General features: G+C 43.8%; 3 protein-coding genes across 3 annotated transcripts; all 3 read left to right on the top strand.

Moving 5' to 3' along the window:
• Nucleotides 1-763: 763 nt before the first annotated feature.
• N7496_010277 (uncharacterized protein) lies at nucleotides 764-2,298 on the top strand (the record flags this gene model as incomplete). The annotated part of the gene is made up of 3 exons (XM_056703190.1): nucleotides 764-1,001; nucleotides 1,065-1,955; nucleotides 2,099-2,298. The coding sequence occupies 3 exons, from the start codon at nucleotides 764-766 to the stop codon at nucleotides 2,296-2,298; spliced, it is 1,329 nt and encodes a 442-aa protein (XP_056552190.1).
• A 10,365-nt stretch (nucleotides 2,299-12,663) lies between these two features.
• On the top strand, nucleotides 12,664-13,059 carry N7496_010276 (uncharacterized protein; the record flags this gene model as incomplete). The annotated part of the gene is made up of 2 exons (XM_056703189.1): nucleotides 12,664-12,786; nucleotides 12,811-13,059. Coding segments are annotated over 2 exons (372 nt in total), but the record flags the coding sequence as incomplete, so codon positions are not given.
• Nucleotides 13,060-15,093: 2,034 nt separating this feature from the next.
• N7496_010275 (uncharacterized protein) lies at nucleotides 15,094-15,894 on the top strand (the record flags this gene model as incomplete). The annotated part of the gene is made up of 1 exon (XM_056703188.1): nucleotides 15,094-15,894. The coding sequence occupies one exon, from the start codon at nucleotides 15,094-15,096 to the stop codon at nucleotides 15,892-15,894; it is 801 nt and encodes a 266-aa protein (XP_056552188.1).
• Nucleotides 15,895-18,216: the final 2,322 nt, after the last annotated feature.

The raw sequence follows: 18,216 nt of genomic DNA, 5'->3' as shown, positions 1-18,216 counted from the left end.
TCTGCTATAAGCGATCAGCAAAAGGTTCAGTGAGGTAGGCAAATAGTTTACCCGAAGCTGATAGGTCAAGCTTGAGCATATTAAACTCTGTTATGGCTGCCATCAATCGCGTGCCAATCTTTGCGATGCTCAGTAATTGACTGTCAGTAATTGGTTGGGATTACCGAAAATTGTTCGTGCCTCAGAGTTTGCGTGATGGGCGGGTGATGCGGGAAAGCGGCGTATCGTCTTGTGGGTGGGGCGGTTGCCTTCGTCACGAAATAACTATTTCTCAGTTTCACCAGTAGATCCTGGCGCTGAAGCCATATTCCTCATTGAAACGGTCCGGCACCTTTAGCGGCTCGTTTTCCAAGTAATTTCACTGAACATCCACGACGTGCTACATGTTCAATGTGATAGGCTTGCTGGTTGCGCCTTTTACTGGAGCTTGATTGCCTTCTCGAGAGTTGAGAGCCTGTCAAATCTTCCAAAAGCTAAATTAAGAAGGTCCAAAAATAAGATAGCAATTATAACAGTGGTTCTGCCTCCAAAGTGAGGCGGGCGCTACATACTCAGCCTCCATGCTGTTAGGAATCACAGCCCCAATACAAAGTGTGACAGGTTGAGACGAAAAGTCCGACACGGCGTAGTTAAAATTGTTCGAATAGTTTGAGGTGTCCCGTGGTATATAAGATCTCACACTGCCCCTCGATATTACTTATTTCTTTCTCCTATCCCAGCCGTCTTCTCGACATTCTTCACATCGATTGGCATATCAAAGACCATGGAACCTGTTCCGTTTGAAAGACAGACACAAGAAATTCTCGACCAACTAAAAGCTCTAGCTCTTGAGTGCGATCTCCTTTTCATCATCACCAGCCCTTTTCCTAACACACTGAATAGGAACCCTGAATCGCCTCCAAAAGTCCTGGTCTGTATTGGGCGGCCTGGAGTCGGAAAGTCCTCTTATGTGGAAGATGTCTCCGGTTTACGTGGACATCCGCAGCAGTCCCTTGACCCAGGTTAGCTCTCAATGCGATCAAACGATAAACCTACTCTTCCTGCATGGCTGACGTTCCCTTTAGTGACTCAAACATGTGAGCTTGCCAAAGTCAGAATTGAAGACAAAGCTTGCTTCATCATCGACACTCCCGGCTTTGATCCAGCATATACGGAAGAAATATTTCAAGAGATTGTACGAGGTATTCAAGCAATACTAGATATTTCCCGAATTGCAGGTTTCCTTTACTTCACTTGCATCAACCAGCCACGCTTTGACTCGTTTGATCACAAAGTTCTTCAGATACTTCGTGCCATGTCTGGAGATGACTACATTCCCTGCATGACTTTCATTACTACGTTCTGGACGACCGATCGACCTTCACAGCAGGCCAATTTCGCGACCCAACTTGAGGACCTGAAAGATAAATGGAGACAAGCATTTGGAGCCCACGTGCTGCATTTCTATCAACACGGACGAGGACATAACGCTGAAGGGGAGATTACTGAATCCTTCATCGATTGGTTTGATGATTCCGGTCGAAAACAGATTGCGCAGCATGCCAGGGAGATGATCATGAGACGGTACTGTGGCACAAATGCATCGGAAACCCAAGAAATCACCCCAAAAATAGTCGAGGAACTCAGATGTGGTACCCCCGTTCATGAGACAGCTGCCGGGAGGTTTCTTGGGTTGCAATCTGCCCCTTCTAGCACGGGACCATTACCTACATCCAACGAACAGCATCGAGGAGACATCAACCAACAGAGGTCGAGCGCTAGTTGTGATTCAAATGCTGAATCATCTTGTCAAGAGAATCAAAGTACGGGCTCGCGAGGTATTCCCCGAAATCATCAAGGCAGCCCAGAGACTCCTCAAGCGCCCGAAACAAGTTTGTTTCAGACAATACTTGAAGGAGCCTCTTGGTTCTTCCGAAATGTACAATTCAATGTCAATGTTGGCAGCTCGGGGGGAGGTATGACATCTGCTATGGGAAGCAGGTCAGCAGGAAGGAGTTTTGGTCAGTCTGCAGACATAAGAGCGAGACTTCGTTATTAACAGTTTTCCAGACCCTCTGTCGTCTGTGGATGTAATGAAATCATACGGTCTTGATTCTAGCCGAGAGGGCAGATTACAATATGCTCGGGAACGCGGAATCGGGGGTCAGCCTTTCTCTGCGGCATGGGGTGAAGCTATTCGCCGAGAAGTTCTTCAACAAAACAGATGAACGCTACCTTCGATGTCCAAAGGCACTATCCCGAGCAAGCAACTTGATAGATTCAGCAGCTATTGACAAGGAGAGAAGGGGCAACAACTGACCGACCATTAAACAAGCGACAAATTGATGGAGGGTCAAACGTGGCTATAACCTTGAAAGGTCGGAATTTTTTGATGAAGGAAACTAGATTGCATGGAGGATATCATGACTGTTCAAATGTTGAAATCAAACTACGCACTCCACATAATGATATTTCACTGACCAAACACGTACAGTTCTCAGCACCTCAAGATTGTAGATCATTCAAGGTAATTTCTTTAAAAGCATGCTCAAGAAATGCTTCTATCCGGTTTCAAACGAGCCGAACAATATAGAACACGTCTATCAGTATCACAGAAAACAGTGGGTTTCATCTCAAAGCTATATCAAATTATGGTTTTTGGAAGAATCCCTGTGCTTTTGTTCAATCAGATGTTAGAAGTGAAACTAATTTTGGGAACCTTGATGGGCAGCTAGATACGTCAATTTCGAATATATTACTAGTAGATCAGGATTGATTTTCATCTTTAGTGATTTACACGATAATAACCGGGTCAAGTGGGCGCAGAGAAGTCATGAAATGGCCGACATACTAAATGTCCTGCAAGCCTACCCGAAGCAATGAGACCTTATCCAAAGGTAAGATAATAACTATTTCGCAGTAGGTTAATCTTTTGGTCACCACTGCCGCATTTTATTATGAAAATGGAGAAAATTATCTTACTGCTCGACCTTACGCTGACTTTAAGGCCCTCTCAATGACGTAAGAGCAATTTCGATAAGACCGTTCTTCTATTTGCCTATTTTCCACCAACTAGAAACCCAGATTGAGAGTAAACAAAGAGAACTGAGTAATTTTCACAATACGCCTCAACCCATTGTCTCTTGCACCTAAAACCACATTTCTTTATTTTAGCCATCTACTTTTTGATTGAAAATGCGCACCGATGTATCATGTTCACAATTCAAACATGTGTATCGACTATTATGAATAAGTTTATCAAACAGATTCAATTTGGAAAAGATTGATTGGTTGAATAATGCTGAAGTGCAAGGAATAAACAAACGAAGGAAAGCAAACGTCGCAGTCAAGTTCGAGCTCTTTTGACAAGTCGCTCCGATCGTCTGAGTTCAGATTGAATACCGTCGTGAGATGATTGGCGTTTCAGTGACCGCCCATGAGAGCTGACCGCCAGGTTCTTTCCAACAGAACATCGGCTCGATCTGCTGTTTCCTGAGAAATAGTGCCCGCGGTTATCGAAAGTTCACGTACGTCGTTGCTAGACCAGGCGAATGAGGCTTGCGATCGGCTGAAGATCGTCCAGAAGAGAAGGTGAGGAAGCATTTTGGGTCTACCCCATCCGAGTAGATGTTCAGAGCAATATTTCCAAACCAGTCTTCTTGCTCCTCATAATTCGATGCTAAAGGAGGCTATCTCGTATGAATTTCAACAGAAAATCTGCCGGTGAAGCTATATCGCCAATCTGCTCCCTTTTCCCGTTCTGGCACGCCCGATTCAAATATCACAATGCCATTTGACCGTTCTTGAGATGCACGGATATCAGTACCATGATCGTCTGAGCGAACTTTAGTTAAAAAGGTGAGAAAGGATTTTGAGTCCTCTCCTCTTAAAGGGACGACTATAGCGCCTCGCCCGTGAAGAATATCGTCTTTAATAAGAGTCTCTAGGCTGTAAGGTATATCTGGCGAAAAAAAAGCCGTTCGGATAACCACTCGATTTATCAAGAATTCTCCTGGCTATGTAGCCCCCTTCTAGAGGCCTAGGATATAGAACCGTAAGGTTACACGGCCTCCCTCGCTTCGTCTCTATAGCTAATTAGACGCGCTTAAGTTACTAAGTAATGAGTTTTCTTAAAAAGATAATATTAGCGATTATATTAAATTTATCCGGCACGGAATCACTCACGGAGTGAGTAGATCCTATCAAAAAACTCTTTAGCTTATATTTAACTAGCATTCCGATAGTGCTCTATATAATTATAGATCGAGGCTAGTTCATCACCGATAGCTATAGATACCGAAGAGTCCTAAGTCGAGGCCGTTTTACCTAAGTAGTTTATCCGGTTAATAATATTTACTAATTCATAGGGAAAGGGTATACTACGCTCCTGCTCTAGTCCCTTAGTCTCTAAATCTTTACCTTACTCCGTGCTTTACCTACTTTCTAGTATAGTTTAGTATTATAGCCTAAAAAAGTTATTAGTTAATTATACCTCCCTAGTTACTCGTAACGCTCTCCTTTAAAGCCTAAAATAGGGCGATAAATAAATCCTCGGCGACTCCGTATACTTTATAGTCCGACGCAAACCTATTCAAAGTTAATATATCGGATAGCTAGAGGCTATCTAGATTCTCATCGACTAGCGATCCGGTTAGTATATAGATAAATAACGGATCGATAGATCTATTATCCTTCACCGGCTCGGCTAAGTTTCTACCGGTTAAAGTCCCCCAGAATTCTAGCGTAGCTATAATTATAGTATCGGTATCGGAATCACGTTAGTCTAAGTTATCGTGGCACTAACCCTCGTTAACCTAGATTACGATAGGATTAGAAGCCGAGCCTAACGAAGCAAGATTATCTATGAAGGGCTGAAGTAAGACTTGATTCAATCTAACTAGGCCAACATGCTATTTACAAAAAGCTTAAGGAGAAGAAGTTTATCTCGCGCGTTGCCCACGTTAATATACTAAGGTCTCGTGATATACGTGACCTATATCGGGCACTAGCCCGTGATAATACCCCCTCCTAGTCTTAGTCTTACGATATAGGCTTCGGTGCCGATTTGCTAACGAATCACGTCCGAAATAGTGCCGTGCTACTCCTTAAAGGTATCTAGGGCGCTATAATCTCGCACTAAATCTAGTGTTTCCTACGTCTGCTCTGTCTATCCTCTCCACTTCACTAGTACTTCGTTACGATATCCTCGCCTAATCTTCCTCCGTCGGATAGCTAAGATCTGCTTAACCTCGTATTCCTCCTCTCTATTAACTAGTAATAGCGGTGGCTATAGATCATCTACTAGCTAAGATAGGAATAGGTCCGTCGCTACCGGACGAACTAACTTAATATAGAATACTAGGTATATACTAGTAGGTATATCTAGTCGGACTGTGAACGGTGACGGAACATCTACTACTCGGTATTAAGCGTATAGCTAATCTAACTTCTTTAACGGTCGTTAAGTACGTATATTCCGAAGGTTTAACTAGATCTAGTTATCCTTCTTATAGATAGGCGCGGCCTATCGGCGCCGGTTCGCTTATTCTTCTTAAAGGGCCTATATAGAAGCTATAGCGGCCTAGGCCTAATCGGTGGCTTCCCGAAGGCGATTCACGAACGTTTCGCCTACCTTTTATAGTAGTATTAGGGCGTCTTCTAGTTACCCTACTTCGTCGATACTAATCGGGTCGACGTGATAGCCGTAGATAAAGAAGAACGGCGAGATTCCGGTTAAAGCGGTATCACAATTATTAATTACTATAGTAACTATTAGTAGTAGATCCTTCTAGTTATCCTATACGTACGTCGTGAATACGCGTAGAATTCGTTCGATCTCCTGATTAGTACGCTCTATTATACCGTCGGTCTAGGGGTAAAAAGCGGTAGATAATCGGCGTTAAATCGATAGCCTTTTGTATACCCTTTCCTAGAAAGAACTCATAAATTAGGGGCCACGGTCGCTCACAATCGTTAGTAGTACCCTATAATATATGTCGGACTCTAGGCGGTGACCATAAAGTCGTGGTTATACACACAAGACGATAGTGTGCATAAGGGTAAATACTCAACGTAGTGTCTGAATACACGGTTATGAGTCTATCGGTCGTGCGCACTTCTATGAAGTAGGAGAAGTACCACGATTATGGAAGAGTACTACCGATCTAGAAGAGCGATCACAAAGGATAATAAACTTGATTCAATTTAACTAGGAAACATAGCAGTATTTATATCACAAGAAACATAGCAAAGGATCACATGATAAATCAACAGAATCAGAGTATTGAGAGTCTCTTGCTTAGGTAGGCAATTATATACGAGATCGTTGAGGATCAATCTATTAGATCTTTATAGAAGAAGATCTATATGTAGAGAGGGGTTATATGAGTAGGTCCTTCGTCATGTGACCCCACAACATCCACATGTTGACACACCCCCTCAGTTCTCGATGTGAGAGCGGAATGAGAGCAAAGTGAGAACTGAATGAGAGAAAGGAGAAACAGAATAACTAGATAGGAGGTGGTATCTCTATACTTAGTTATCTGATGAATTCAGTATACTTCTGCCTAGGTAGGCACTTGGTAAGACCGTCTGCGGGCATATCGGTGGTTTTAACCCATTGGACAGATAGGCGCTTTGCCTGCACCTCTTGACGAATCCATAGGCAGTTAATATCTACGTGACGAAGTTTAGTCTGAAATACTAACTTCTCGCGATTTAATAGGTTAACGGTTTGCTTATTATCGCAATTCAACACTTCTTGCTATTCAGTGTTGAATTCGACGAATTCGAATAGGCGTTTAACCTAGTATAGCTGCTTAGCTGCGTGTGAGATAGCTAGCAATTCAGCTTCTGTGGTAGATATAGTGATCGTCTTCTGCCTACGAGATTTCCACTCGATTAGACCACCAAATAATGAGAAGATGAATCCTTCGGAGCTCTTCCTATCAGGATTATCAGCGAAGCTTGTATCTGATGAAGTAGTGAAGATCTGGCTATCTGATTGGCTGCCACCAAAGCAGATCGCTAGGTCTTTCGTGCTATATAGGTAGGAAATCAGATGGTCTACTATAGCTAGGTGCTTCTCATCACAGCGTGTAAGCGATTTAGCTAGCAGCTGATTAGCGAAAGCGGTGTCCGGTCGTGTCTAAACGGCGGGGAAAAGGGTTGAACCACACTTCTGCTAGTATAGTTTGATAATTAATAGGTTGATTTGACTAGTGATCGGATTAAGACGTTAATTGCTGACTAGTGGTGTATTAGGCGGTTTTCTGCCTAGGAGGTTGAATTTAGTAGCAATCTTTTCAATATAGGCTGATTGGTTTAGCCAGGTCTTTCGTCGCTATCGGTCGCGTATAATTCGAATACCGATGAATTGGGTAAGTTCCCTATAGTCCTTCATCTCGAAGCGTTGTGAGAGAAGTTACTTTATCTGGTGAGCGTGCAAGCTCTCACTCTTATGGTATGTAGCCAGGAAATCGTCCACAAATACCATAATAACTATGCGATTATCAGTATAAAGCGTAGGGTCTTTAGGACAAGATTTAAAGCCTAGTGAGAGAAGCATCTCTTTCACGTCGTCTTCCCATCGTTTACCAGCGATTCGAAGACCATATACTGCCTTATGTAGGCGAAGGACCTTAGTCTTTCGTCCTAAACCTAGTGGGTACTAGCAGTACACTTCTTCTTTAAGATCGCTATTTAGGAAAGCGTTAACAGTATCTATCTAAAAGGTCTCTAGGTCAAAATACGTGATGATCGCTATAAGCGTGCGAAAGGTCCTAGCAGCAAGCGTGCTAGTGCGTGGATCCTAGTCGTCAGGTTTCTGTGTATCTCCGCGTACGCATAGACGCGCTTTAAAGCGTATAAGGTATCCTGATTCGTCAGATTTATAGGCAAAGACCTATCTCATTAGTATAAGCTAGTGGCGTAGGCAATCTGATTAGTTAAGATCTTTGCAATTCGATTGGTGTGTGTATTTAACGAGATCTTTGTTGATAGGTTCGAATGCGTACATATCCAGAAGCTTATTAAATTCGATTCGCATAGCTTGTCGGAATTGGCTTTCAAAAGGATGGCTAGTCAATTAGTGGTAACCAGATAGTGGTGGTGGAATCGTTGATATCAAGACCTTTAGTTAATGAGATTGGTCTGTTGAGAAAGCTTGGAAATAGGTTATAAGGGATAAGTAAGGGCGTTTTCTTTCACTTTCGTCGTCGGTTGAATTGGAATCTGATCGTGGGCGTTTAGTTAGTATATTAAGAGGTTTATATCCAGAAGGGTCGAAGTTTGTATTATCAATTAAGACGAAAGGGACTATATCTTCTAGTTCTGATTCGCTAGATCTCATCGATTCGTCCGATTTCGGTTCAAGCGGCGGTATGATTAGTTGATCTCCGAGGATTTCGTCTGTTGGTATAGGTATGGTATGATCGAAAGTAGTACTACTATCACCCCCGAGATCTTGCTGCACCGGTTGGTTGAATGGGATATCTATATCCTCAAGGATTTGATTGATCTCTTCGTCGTCAAGAGTATTAATTTGTTGAGATAGATTGGTTTCCTCATAGATTTAGATGCGTTGGTTAGATAGCGAAGGATTGTAGGATTCTTCCTCGTTGAATTAGACGTCTCGTGTACGAATTACACGTCGTTTGGTAGGTATCCAGATACGCTAGATATTATAGGTTTCATATCCCACTAGATAGCTAATAGCAGCACGTGGTGCTAGCTTAGCTAGTCTAGGTAGCTTAGTAATGCGTACATAAGCTTTATATCTAAAGATTCGAATATATAAGAGATCTAGCTTTACCTATAGCCAATATGGTACGTTTTCACCGAGGTAGGTAGCAAGCGCTTCGTGTGGGGATTGCCAATCTAGTGTGCGGTGAGGTAGGCGGTTTTGAATATAGACGGCAGTTCTAGCTACTTCATGCCAGAGATAGCTTAGTAGGTTTGAATCGATAATTATCTGCCTAGCCATCTTTAAAATGAATGCGCCATAACGCTTAGCGTAGCCGTTTTGGTCAGGTTGGTAGGGCGGTGTGGTTTCTAGATAGATACCACGTGATTATACTTCTTAATCGAAGAATTCAGATAGAGATCTCTCGTCATCTAAATAGATAGTGAGGACGCGTAGGTTAAATTGGTGTTGTACGAAATCGATCTAGTCGCAGAGAGATTAGGTCGAATCGGTCTTAGTAGATAGATCTTCTGCTAGTTAGTATTTAGTGATAGGGTCCACAGAGTGAGATAGGTAGGTCGTTCTGCCTAAGAATAGTTCGAAGTGTATAAGATCCCAATACAGAGATTCGAAAGGGCGATTATACTATATAGGTCGTCGAGAGATTTGACGATGCGAATTAGCTAGTTTACATATCTCGTAGTGGTTGATAGGCAAAGATATATCTTTGATAGTGATGCCTGATAAGTGCTCTGGTAGATGAGATAGGACGTCCTTGCTAACGTGTCCTAGTCGTCTATGCCATCGGTCGATTATCCTATCTAGGTACTTCTTGGTGTGTAAAGAAGATAGGGCAACCTTGCTGAATTGCTCAGTGATAGGTACAACTTGATCGTGTAAGACAGAAGTAAGAGATAAGTGAGAGGTAGATAAAACATAAGCGTGGTTAGCAGTAGGTCGGTCAGTGATTGAATCGTCCCATCGAATTAGGTAGATACCTAATTTCGCGTTAAGCTTATAGATAGGTCTTCCGTCCTTCTCTTCTAGTAGGCAATCCTTGCTATTTAGATAGATACCTGCGCTAGTAGCTCTCTCTACAGAGATTAGGTTAATGTGGAATCCAGGACAATAGGCAACTTGTTTCAAAGGGAAAGTGGTTCCATCAAGAGATTCTAATAGTTTAACGGACAGTTCACCATAACCAAGGATAGTGGTTTCGGTGTTTCCAACCATAACAGAGGACACAACGGGCCTATAGTTTAACAGTAGGTCCCTATTATTCGTGACATGAATTGATGCTCCGGTATCATAGCACCAGGTGTCGTTCTTCTTGGTAGGAATCCTGATTATGCTCATCGCAACACCATCTTCCTCTCGAAAGAGAGTCTCGACCTATTGTTTTAGTATATAGGTAGAGAAAGCGTCTCTAGTAGTTAAATTAGCCGAATTGGTCGAATTAGTCGAATTGGTCGAATTGGTCGAATTGGTCGAATTGGTTAAATTAGCCGGTTAGTAACGTCGAATTACACGTTAGTAGGCTATCTTAAATCCTCTAGATTCATCGCATCGCTTTTCAAATCGCTCTTAGACCTCTAGGTCAGGTTACCACCCCCTAGGTCTTGCCTTAGGATTCATATAGCGACACGTCTCAAAATCGTGGTTACCAGAGTTAGGCATACCCCCACAAGGGCACTTCCTTCTTCTGGTTGATTGTGTAGGTCCTTCTTCGTCTGATTCGTCAGGTTGACGTCCTTAGTAGGTCGTATATGCGATAGGTCGTCTTCTACCACTGCTAGTTATAGTAGGCGGTCGGTATTGATCGACGAATTAATTAACCAGTTCGGTCAGGGTAGGTCTCTTTAGACCCTGTAGGATTGTATTATACCAGAAGGTGTAGAAGCCCTGGTCACTAGGTTGGATAGTCTCTAGGAAATCGTATACTAGCGAGAGAGGGTCTTAGAAGTAGGCAATTCGTGCTTTCTCGCCTTCTGATTAGTTAATTATCCACTTCTAACCCCATATAGGTAGTTAAGACAGTTTAGTTAGTAGAGCTTGTCGTTTTAGCTCATCCCAATCGCGTAGGATTTAACGATTCTTCGATTAGTCGGATAGGGCAAAGGTAGCACGTAGTTTCACTATAGCTTCGTGTGCTAATAGGCTATTAACGATTTAACGTCCTTCTGGTATAAGAGAGGATCGAATACCTTACTTAAGAGATTCAATAGATCGTAGGTAGCGAAAGTAGTCTGATCTTAACGATTTATATTCACTTAGTAGTATCTTATAGATAGCTAATTAGTCAGACGTAAGGTCGATAAGCCTAAGTGGCTATTCAGGAAGATTAGATATATATATATTAGTAGGGTTTCTGATCACATCAGATATCTGTGGTTTAACTAGTTCCTGAGGCGGGGTAATCGGTGCGGATTGGTCCGGATCGGCATATTTCCACACATTATTAGCTAGTGCGTGGTCTTTAACCGCAGTGATCTATAGAACCCAGTGTGCGTGAGATTTTAGTGGGTAGTGAAGCCAGGTGGCTTATTGCGTAGTTGAATCCATCGCTTCTGTGTGGGAAGTGAAGCGATAGTGAGAGTAAAGTAAGAGAAGATTGAATTAAATTGGTTAAATGGTTAGAGCAGAGGCGTCGGGCTCATAACTATCGGACTCTAGGCGGTGACTATAAAGTCGTGGTTATACACATAAGACGATAGTGTGCATAAGGGTAAATACTCAACGTAGTGTCTGAATACACGGTTATAAGTCTATCGGTCGTGCGCACTTCTATAAAGGAGGAGAAGTACCACGATTGTGGAAGAGTACCACCGATCTAGAAGAGAGATCACAAAGGATGATAAACTTAATTCAATTTAACTAGGAAACATAGCAGTATTTATATCACAAGAAACATAGCAAAGGATCACATGATAAATCAACAGAATCAGAGTGTTGAGAGTCTCTTGCTTAGGTAGGCAATCATATACGAGATCGTTAAGGATCAATCTGTTAGATCTTTATAGAAGAAGATCTATATATAGAGAGGGGTTATATGAGTGGGTCCTTCGTCATGTGACCCCACAACATCCACATATTGACAATAAATATATAGTAAGCGTAAAGGACTATATAGAATAACTCTATACCTAGATCGTCGCTTCTATACTAGTAACTACTATCGGAGTACTAAAACTTCTAAAGGCTAAGACCTTTAATAGTACCCGAAGTAAGCTACGAGGGTTCCTTACTTAGATAGATATCTATATCGACGTTAATAAGGGACGCCTTATTACCGAAGGAAGTAAAGTTATCTTCGTGTTAGCCTACCTTAGAGGGTAGGTATAGGATTAGCTTAAACCCTATATCCGAGAGTACTACGAAAAGGTTAATACCGAATAGTCTACTACTACCTAAGCTATCTTCACTAGCTACACTACGTTTAGATAATGTCGTGGAAAAGTGGAGAGATTCATTACAGTGACCTCGGATTGGTCACTTCCATCCCAGATTTCCTATGTATTTGTATGTAATATGCGGGTAACCCTTGACCATCGGTATGGTCACTTGAATACCTAGTTACACCGCCATGGGACAGCTCAACCTGCCCCTTTTCCCATTCGTTCGAGTCCTTTTCCTTTCTTCAATCAATCAACCTTCTCTGTATGATTCCGATAGTTCTCATTCGTCCATATGCATACTAGTCTATACCAATCCTACATATCTTAACAGTTATGAGCCCGATCGCACGATTAGGTTAAATCAGATATCAATAATTCCAATTACTCTAGTATCTGTCGATTCGCTTCCTCAAGCTTGCCTCTTCGAACCCCCGAGGACCCCTACAAGATTGACCGTCGGCCGCACCGTTCAATCGCCCTGAGACCCTCGAGAAGACGGAAGGATCGTGTAGTTATATTGGGAAGACCAACATAGAAGACAAGAAACTATCGTCAACCGGGACGGAGTGGGATCTCAAGCTCCGCCACAAGGATTAATGGAGAGTGTGGAAGGGTCATATAAAAGCTGCAGCTGAGGCTCAAGAAGTCTGGCAGTATATAGACCCCGACCTCTCAGATCAAGAGATATCAACAATCCCAAAGGGGCTTCAACCGCCGGATATCCAAACGGTAAGGCCAAGTGTAGCTAATTAGCTAGACCTCTCGGCAGACGAGAGGGCACATCTGACCTACCTGGTATCGGCGTATAAGAAGAAGCAAAAGCAGTGGGATAAGGTCAAAGAAAGGCTAGCTAAAATCAACCAATTGATTATCCAGCGAGTTGACCGGGACGTTGATGAACTGATACTCGGTATCAGCAGTCCTCGAGAGCAATTAAAGCTTCTTAAGGGCCGATTTACCACTAGAGAGGAAGACCGTTGGTTAAGATTAAGAGAGACCTAGAGATCTATGATTGCCGAACCGAAGGGCAATATAGACCAGGCTAAATGGCTCTCAACCTAGTCAAAATTGTACTATAAGGCTCGAGAAGTAGGCGTACCGGACGTCTGTTATCAATCAGATCGATGCAAGAAGGACCGGGCACCCATTTAGGACTTCTTACGCTCTGTTAGGGATGACGACCTATTCTTCTATAACCTTTGGAAGAACAAGCTTAGGTCTCATGAGCTCGAAATCACCTTTGTGGGTATCCTTAACGAGTACAGGGCCCATCGGCCGGAAGAGAAGGCACAATCTAGCGGTGTCTCTTTTAACGCCACTCTCAACGGCAAAAAGGCCGATATACCACAAGCGCAAGTAGGGCAATTGGCCAAAAGAAAGCCTTGCGTAGTCTGCCAGAAGGCAGGTCACGGTCTAAAGACCTATTGGATCCTCACAAGGAAGTGGAGATACCTAGTTAAGCAAGAGACCCTAGATGCCATTCGAAACAGGGTCCAGAAGCTTCCGCAGTCTGAGAGGGATGATATCTTAGAGAAACTGAAGCAGAGAGCCTCGGAGTTTAGTAGCGCAGCCAATCTCGCCATCGGCGGCGATACAGATCTCCCTATAGAGACGATATCCTTCTATACCGCTACGGTCTCTCCAGCAGTGGTAAACGTAGCCATCACGTATCTATTAAGGAATAGTTAGATATTAGATTCTAGATCGAATGTGAACGTCACGAATGACCGCACGAGATTCGAGACCTACTAACCAGCACATCGACTCATTGGATTAGGTAAGGGCAGCGCACCCGCTATTAGATTTAGAAGGGTAAAGGTCCTTTTGACCGCGAAAACTAGCCAATCTGTCTAGGCAATTCTACCAGAGGTTTGGTATACGCCTGATTTCCAGACTAACCTAGTTTCCGTGTCAGATATCGCTAAGAGAGGGTTCTTCTTCAATAGTGCCTTACTAGGGGTTATGAAGGGTAGGAAGGAGATTGCAAGATGCACAAGACTCCTCGATCTCTATATCTTAGAGGATACGAGGGCGGCAGTCCCTTCTACCACCTAAGGGGTCTCCTTTACCGGTAAAGCCCTAAGTAAGACCGCAACGACTGAGGTCTGGCACCGGAGATTTGGCCATATCGCCGAGAGGCGTATAGAGAAGCTTGCAGAGATAGTGGATAGCATTGAAATCCAGGAAGCTACTAAGGAAAACGCACTATTAAATCCTGAATTGTGTACTACCTGTCACGCTACTAAAGCAAAGAGGCAAGTCTCCCGTCGTCCTGCAGAAAGATCGAAGGTGTATGGCAAGTTTAGCCGTATTCACTTCGACCTTATTTAGTTAGACGAAGCCTCTAATAGGGATAAGTGGCTATCGCATCTCTACCTCGAGGGTATTCGTTTTCACATAACCCACACGCATAAGAACAAGAACGGTTGTGTGAAGGCTATCCGAGAAGCCCTTGCCCTCTACAGAAACCAATTCGGTATGGATATTCGAGTCTTCAAAAGCGATAGAGAGAAGGCGCTAGATCAAGCCTTCGTTGATTACATCGCGCAAGAAGGGATTATATAGGAACGAAGCGTTACGGGCACTCCTGAACAGAACGGGTTCATCGAGAGAGCGGGAGGTGTCATCATCCTTGTCGCAAGGGCGTTACTTGCGGATACTAATTTGCCGAAAACACTATGGCCCTGGGTAATCCGGGCAGCAGCGTATATCTTGAATCGGACACCCACGATACTACAGAACGGCAACCTTGTGGTACCCTAGTCAGAAGCAATATCAGCGAAGAATCCTAAGCCACCAGTACGCCCAAACCTTGCGAATCTCCGTATATACGGTTGCGGCGCATAGGTACGCATGCGAAAGATCCCTCATAAGGATAAGATAGAGCCTCGGGCTTAATTGGGATACCTGGTTGGTTATGTAGCCAGCAACATCTAGCAGATCTGGTTCCTAACTATCGGCGTAGTACGCGAAGAGAGAGATGTAGTATTCGACGAGACTATTCGCTATAACGGCCAAGGATTACCGCCTATTTAAATGGCTCAAATCCCCGAGATAGACCCTTGGGGGGTGGGCATAGGAGGTGAAGTCGAGACTGAAAGCTCCGAAGACGAGGAACCGTTACCCGTGGCAACCGACACAGGAACGACAGAAAGACCCCAGATTCAGGGACTAGGGGAGACGCTAAGCGTACCCCTCTCCTCTCTGAAACTTGATATACCACAACTGCCGACGCCGGCGCCATCGCCTACACGCGGATTTCGGCCTATATCGAATATTGAAGGGGTCCCCGGAGCGTTCCCGGGGGAGGCGGAGTCAGGGGGTGCAGCCGTTCAGACCCCAGCTAAGGGGGTGGATTTATCAAGGATGAGTCCTGAGGATCAACTACGCTCTGAACTAGAGTGTCAACTTGAAGACGATTTAGATACTAATTCACCACCACCGCCAGGTTACCGGGCGAGGGGCGACCTCGCACCTAGAGATATCAACGCAGATTTCTCTGAAAGCAATATCCTCACTAGCAAGCGTGCTCGCAAGAGAACCTCCCATCTCGCTACAATGGCAGCCGTGGTACATAGTGGACAGGAAGAAGATACTCATAAAGGCGTTTTGTTAGCGTTTTCCACTGCAATAGGCTCCTCTAGGTCTCAAGAAGTGTCTTCTAGGGACGATCTACCACCAGAACCAAAGCACTGGTCAGAGATAATAAACCATCCGCACTGCGAGAGTTTTGTGAAAGCTACGGAGTTAGAAATCGAGACCCTACGCAAGAAGGAAGCCTTTATCGAAGTTGATAAACCAACGGACCAATCAGTGCAGATTTTACCGTTGAAATAGGTCTTCAACTATAAGTTCAACAGTGATGGACTTCTTTCTAAACATAAGGCCCGAATCTGCGTGAGAGGGGACCTCGAGAGGGTCTCTCTGGATAAGAAGTACTCAGCAACCCTGGCTATACGAACAGCTCGATTCGTATTCGCCCTCGCTGCCCACTTCAACCTCGATACTACTCAATAGGATATAGTCAATGCATTCTTAAACAGCCAACTTCCTAATGAAGTGTATATAGAACTGCCTCCTAGGATGTTCTCGCAAAACCGGAGAACAAGGTGTTAGAAGCTTTTCAAAGCACTATACGGTCTTCGCAAATCACCGAGGCTCTAGCAACAGGAAGCCTCGAGGGTCCTCACTACACTAGGCTTCCAGGTAGTATATAAGGATATATGCCTATTCGTGAGAGAGGGGATTATCATAATCTTCTATATAGACGATTTGATCATATTTAACCACGCTTCGCAGAGAAAAGAGGCAGCGGAAGTCTCCAAAAGGCTCAATAAGGCGTGGGAACTTCGATCAATGGGCGAAGCTTAGTAGTTTCTTAGTATCCGCATCCTCCGAGACCGTTAAATAGGTGCAATTTAGCTGTGTCAGGATACCTACCTATCAGCAATTACGCATAAGTACTATCTAACTGGAGAAAGAAGACTCGAAGCTCCTCCGGTTAACATCGCCAATCTTAAGCCCTTTAATAGAATAGCCACCAACGAACACCGATTGGAGTACTCCTCCAAGGTAGGATCTGCGCAGTATGCCACCACTATCACCAGACCGGACGTTACTAAGGCAACCTCCCATCTGGCTCAATTCCTATCCAATCCTTCGCCGGACCACCTACATACGATCTCACAGGTGATCGCCTTTATGTACTAGACTAGAGACCGCGCCATCTGCTTTCGCAGAAGCACTAGTGATTTGCCTAGTGTACAGTTCTGCAGCGATGCCTCGTTCGGGGATAATCACGATCGAAAGAGCTCTGGTGGATATCTTTACAAAGTCTTCGGCGGACCGGTGGATTGGAAGGCAGCGAAGCAAAAGACCGTTACAACGAGTACCACCGAAGCTGAATTGCTAGCTATCTCCGAAGCTGGCAAATCCATGCGTATATAGGAGCGGATTTTCCAGAGGGTTATGTTCAACCCGGGTCACCCTATCTCAATTCAATATAACAACAAGCAGACGATCACCTTATTGACTAAGGAAGCACCTCATCTGCGCACTAAGCTTCGACATATCGACATCCATCAGCATTGGCTTCGGCAAGAAGTGCAAGCCGGTAGGATCGCAGTGGATTGGGTCCCTACTGCAGAGATGGATACAGACGGTCTTACCAAACTTCTTCCTCGTCAAAAGCATGCCAGATTTGTGAGGCAACTAGGCATGGAGGACATTGGATATCTCTTGGAGAGATTGAACTGATGGTCCAGCGAAACTCCAAAGGGATTTCCGCTGAGGGGGTATGTCGTGGAAAAGTGGAGAGATTCATTACAGTGACCTCGGATTGGTCACTTCCATCCCAGATTTCCTATGTATTTGTATATAATATGCGGGTAACCCTTGACCATCGGTATGGTCACTTGAATACCTGGTTACACCGCCAAGGGACAGCTCAACCTGCCCCTTTTCCCATTCGTTCGAGTCCTTTTCCTTTCTTCAATCAATCAACCTTCTCTGTATGATTCCGATAGTTCTCATTCGTCCATATGCATACTAGTCTATACCAATCCTACATATCTTGACAGATAACACTTAGAACGGACTTTCGGTAATATCGATACGAAGAAGATAGCTAAATGAAAGCTAAAGCGTATTCGATAAACCGGTTTAGTATCGACCTATACGGCCGAATTTATATAACTTATAGTAATACTATAGTAGGAAGACTACGCTTTAATTCCGTACTACGACCACGGACTTAAGCTATATATTAAAGATAAACTAGCACGGATCGACCGACCCGACACTATAGAAAAACTTATCGATATAGCGGTACGGATTAATAACTATCTATATAACTAATAAATAGAAAAAAGAGAAATTAAAGGATAGCGCCGAGGTACTAGCCGACTATCGTACTATCGCTATAATAAGCGACTAAACTAACCTAGTAGGGATAGCGACCCCTATAGACTACGACTAATAGAGCTCGACGTAGCGAGGCTCCTAGCCGAAGAAGAAAAACGACGAAAAGATAATAACTTATACTTTAAATATAGAAAAGTAGGATATCGGGCGCGTGAGTACTATAATCGGCGTAATAATATAAAGCTATAGGCGCGTAAGCGTAATAATAGACATAATAACGTAAAGCTATAATAGCTA

Source organism: Penicillium cataractarum, assembly GCF_028827025.1.
Source record: "Penicillium cataractarum strain IBT 29864 chromosome Unknown utg000008l, whole genome shotgun sequence".
Classification (NCBI taxonomy): Eukaryota; Fungi; Ascomycota; class Eurotiomycetes; order Eurotiales; family Aspergillaceae; genus Penicillium; species Penicillium cataractarum.
The sequence above is the reverse complement of the archived record's forward strand: the minus strand, read 5'-3'. Positions and strand labels throughout refer to the sequence as shown.